Source organism: Venturia canescens, chromosome 5 (genome assembly GCF_019457755.1).
Source record: "Venturia canescens isolate UGA chromosome 5, ASM1945775v1, whole genome shotgun sequence".
Lineage (NCBI taxonomy): Eukaryota > Metazoa > Arthropoda > Insecta > Hymenoptera > Ichneumonidae > Venturia > Venturia canescens.
In genome coordinates this window covers 15,714,580-15,719,201 of record NC_057425.1, presented here as the reverse complement: position 1 = coordinate 15,719,201, position 4,622 = coordinate 15,714,580, and the positions used below count along the sequence as shown (strand labels likewise).

At 38.2% G+C, this 4,622-nt stretch overlaps 1 protein-coding gene across 1 annotated transcript; it reads right to left on the bottom strand.

Annotated features, from left to right (window-relative positions):
- Nucleotides 1-246: 246 nt before the first annotated feature.
- Nucleotides 247-1,395, bottom strand: LOC122410898 (uncharacterized). Its single transcript, XM_043419366.1, has one exon. It carries the CDS (start codon nt 1,393-1,395, stop codon nt 247-249), a length of 1,149 nt encoding a protein of 382 aa, XP_043275301.1.
- Between the last annotated feature and the right edge of the window lie 3,227 nt (nt 1,396-4,622).

Sequence of the window (4,622 nt, the reverse complement as noted above, 5' to 3'; positions counted from 1 at the left end):
AGTAATAATGTAACAACAATAAAAAAAAAACACATGAAAACCCATTATTTATTTTTATTTAATCTTAAACATTTTCGAACGTTACTAATTAAATTTTATAATTTGATCAATGTATATGCGGGTGTTTGGGATGGAAAATAATCAATTTCAAGAATTCCTTGATTTTTTTTTATTATCATAAAAAAAATTTACATTTTATTAGATTCGATAATACATAAAATTATACCAGTTTCTTAACATTGCCACTTATTGGATTATAGTTTGAGCTGGAAAAGCACCTGCTGATTCAAATTCCAAACGTATATCCACTGGTCCTGATTTCAGAAACTCGTTTTGTTTCGAACAATCAATCACAATGAGTGGAGCGTATTTAATAAAATCAGCTTTGTTCAACATTGGTTCAGGCTCTTTACCATAATAGGAGGCCTGAAAGCTCGTATACATATCGTACAATAGAGCGAATTGATTATGAGCAATGTCAAGATTCAAATTTCCGTAAGGATAACATTGAGAATTTAGAAATAGTTTAACGTCTCGAAGGTTACAATGATCAAAATGACTCGCGTTTGCATTAGCAGTGCTTTTTCTCGCTGTTTGAAATCCTACTATGACATATCGAGGTTTTTCAAGCTGGGTCGATGTTTTAACGATCCACACGTTTTTTGACGTCATGGGTAGTAGTGGATACTCATACAATTCCCATGTTCGAAAACTCAGTGCTATTGGTGGATCCTTTGCAATGAAGTTGAGTAATGAAATTTTTCGTTGGTCTGAAATTTTTATGTACGGTACCACCCATTCGATTTTCAGCAATGAGATTTTGAATTGCTCAGCTGGAGGAGTCTGCACAACGGCATTGGTATCGTTATTTGATCTCGTGAGAATCAGTTCATGTTTAGCATTAATGATGATTTGATTATAATCCTCAGCAAATCCCAGTATTAATGACAATGGAATACATAGGTCAAAGTAACCATCATTATCGATTAATGTACTCTCATCGTTACTCAACCAGCCAGCATTTTCCATCACAGACATTTGTTCAGGACTCTGAGACACGTAATTCTTCATAAGTGTTGTGAGACCGACATTTTTGTTACGATCAATTTCAATAGCATTGAGTTCATAACGTATTTCTTCGAACATATGGCAGATGGCGTTGTTAACTAATTTTGTATTTTGAACAGCATTTCCATCAATTTTCGTTAGTCTACCATAAACATGTAGAAAGCTTCTACTTGGTAGGAGACACAAGTCCTGATGTTGAACGGCGATTCGAATTTCATCGTTGTTATTAAAAGTTGCCGATGCGAATGGTTGATGTGAGTGAAGTTCATAGTGCGCGATAGATTCATCAAAGATAATAGGTTTCCGTATTTCTAGAATTTTCTCCATGGTACAAAGCAAACTACATCACACCGCAGATATGAATTTTTACTTTTCTCTTCTTCCAACTGCTCGAATTGTCAGACCCAATTTTTTCAGAAACTGAATGTTTGGACGTGTTAGATTTTTGAGAGATCTTGGGATTGGTTCTCTCGGATGTGTAACCGTCTTGAGAAATGTTCAATGACTGATTGGTTCTCGACATCTTGATTCACTCTTATAGTTTCGTACAAATCTTGTATCAAAAACTATTCCCATTATGCTGATTTTACATGTAATCGTATTGTTATAATTTCTCCTCGAAAATTTACCAATTGACCGGCTTGATCCACAAGTTTAAGTTGTAGATGATCTATTAACTGTACGGCTATTGGAAGATAAATGACGTGTGACAGTACTTCAACGATCTTATATCCCGGTGGAACGACTGGGAAAAATTCATGGATCGTATGTACTCGTTGTGCATTGATATATGCACCCGTGCTAATGTTGCACTCGACTCATAGCGAATTAATTTTGAGAATCGTTACCGGTAACTCTGATTTGTGTATTTTATTGGCTTCTAGTCTGCGTGGGGTGAAGCCTAGCAGACGCCCAATCGAATCATTGGGTATAAAATTGATTTGTTGATTGCACTTGATCTCGCTGCACAGAGTATAGTTGTTCGGTCTTAGACTAATAATGGAGATATTCTTATCTGAAAGTGTACTTTGTAAGTAACGCTCGATGTCCTCAATTTCATAGCTCCCAGTGGGTATTGTGATGACTTCCTGCCCTACATAAAATTTGTTATTCCCCACATCGATATTGGGAATTGAGTTAAATGTGAGCAGTTCTACGAGCCCGAGAGTGTAGTTCTTGAATGGTGATAGTTCAATAGGTGGGAAATAGTGAGCCTCTAGAATAGAGCTCGTTCCCGAGAGAGTCAATGTGAAAGAATCACTCATGATAGTTGACGTTTAACTGGTACTTCACGTATTGTGAGATACTTTTTATAGTTCATTATTAAGAAATTTAAGACACAGGTGACCACACACCACTGTATCATAATCTTGATAATTTTTATAATTGTATTTGACAATGCTACCAACACCGAGATATTTCATGAGATCTTGCGGTGGTTGAAGATTTCTAAAGCTATCAAAGTAAACGACGTTATGATTGATTTTTTTGTATGCAACCCAGTGTGTGCCAGGACCATACTTATCATCCAAATTGACAACGGCAGATTCGTTCTTTCGTGGTCCATTCCGTGGTAACGCGTTTCTCATATAAACTCCACGGAAATGTGGAATTTTCATAGCTTTGGCATATTTTGTGATATCTGTATCGGTGAGTGCTCGGTGTGGTAGCCTTATAGGTTTTTTGTTGGGTAGGGTTTCAGATGCAATCCCAGACCTTTTTTGTAGGGTTTCAGGTAGAGTCCTTTACCCAAAGCAATAGATTCCATAGTCTCATTGTGTCGTCTACTTTCTTCCAATTGACGTTTCGCAGCTCGCGCATCATTTATGGCTTTTGTTATACCCGCTGCACCCCCCGCAAGAGCCTCTGTTGCACTTAGCCCAGCAAACAGTGGTATGAGAAATGGTAGCAAACCCCCAATTTTCTCGGGTACTCGTAGGATCCGAGGTGATTGAAATTTGTTCTTTCCACCCGCTTTTTTCACAACATCACGAGCACTTTTTAGTGCCGTTCTGATAGGATCAACCGTTCCAGGACGTATTGACATTTTAGCTGCATCAACGATCCGTTTGAACGCTATCTTTTTCTTATTAGGTTTCACTTGCATCCTCTTTGCACCTGGACTGAATGTCCGCCCCTTCACACCCAGACCGAGTTTGGTTTTAGCCTTCATGATATTCGCAACGCCCAAAGCTGCAGCTTTTTCACCGAAATTTGCGTCTTTTGCAAAAACACGCTGCCAAGCTCTGTCGTGGAGTACTCTGTCCGCTGCGTGTCGAGCGTCGATGTTTTCTCGATTTTTCGAATACGCAATGTCGTGCTCTTTGCAAGCCGCGTCGAGCGCATTAATTCCCGGATCACCTCGTTCGAGTCTCTGTTTCAGTTTAGTACCAGGACCACAATATTGATAGCCAGGTAAATGTAGTTCAACCGGAAGTTTATTGATGAGATCGTTGATAAGTCCTTTTCCACGTTTCTTCCGACGCTCGATCATTACTGAGGAGATACCGTTTTTAGACATCCTATTTATACTTTTTTTTCTCATCACCTACTGCACCATATTTTCCAGGCTGAACGCTTCCTGAAAATGGCTCACTGCCTGTTATTGTTTTAGCTTCCCAGTCAGATTTCTTAGTTCCACGATAAAATTGATCTTTCAAGTATTCCTTCATGCTCTGAGTTATGGGATTTTTATCTCGATTATCCATTTTCGTGTGTATGTATCGAAAGTTCGATGACAACTGAGAAATGTCTTTATAAGCGACGTACTTATACCTATTTCTCTCAGTCATGATCATGATGAGGTTTAATAATCAACCAATCAAATTATCTATAAAGAATTTTGATGAGTTCGTGCAACACGATGCTAAGAATAAACGTCATGGGGAGCTGTTACCAAGTAGTATACGTGCACTATTTTGTGGTCCATCGAATTGTGGCAAGACCAACGCGCTTCTCACCCTCATTACACATCCCAACGGTTTGAGATTTGAGAATGTGTATGTGTATTCAAAGTCTTTGAATCAGCCAAAGTACATATTTCTCAAACGCTTACTCGAATCTGTGCAAGGAGTGAAATATTTTCCCTTCACCGATCACGAGCTAGTAATCAAACCGGAAGAAGCTCAACCAAATTCCCTCATGATTTTCGATGATATCGCTTGTGAAAAACAGGACAATGTGAGAGCATTTTTCTGCATGGGACAACACAAAGACGTAGACTGCTTTTACCTCTGCCAAACGTATGCACGTATCCCAAAACATCTCGTTCGTGATAATATCAATGTACTGGTTATTTTTAAGCAAGATGAAATGAATTTGAAACATATATACGATGATCACGTAAATACCGACATGTCTTACAAACAATTTAAAAGTTTATGTTCAAAGTGCTGGAATGATAATAAATATGGGTTCGTGGTAATAGACAAGGATAGTGAATTGAACAAGGGTCGTTACAGGAGAGGATTCGATTGTTTTATATATTTGTAATTTCAAACTTTATCGCACAGTTGAAATGCAACCTTAAAAGTGTGAATATGCACTGAGCTAAG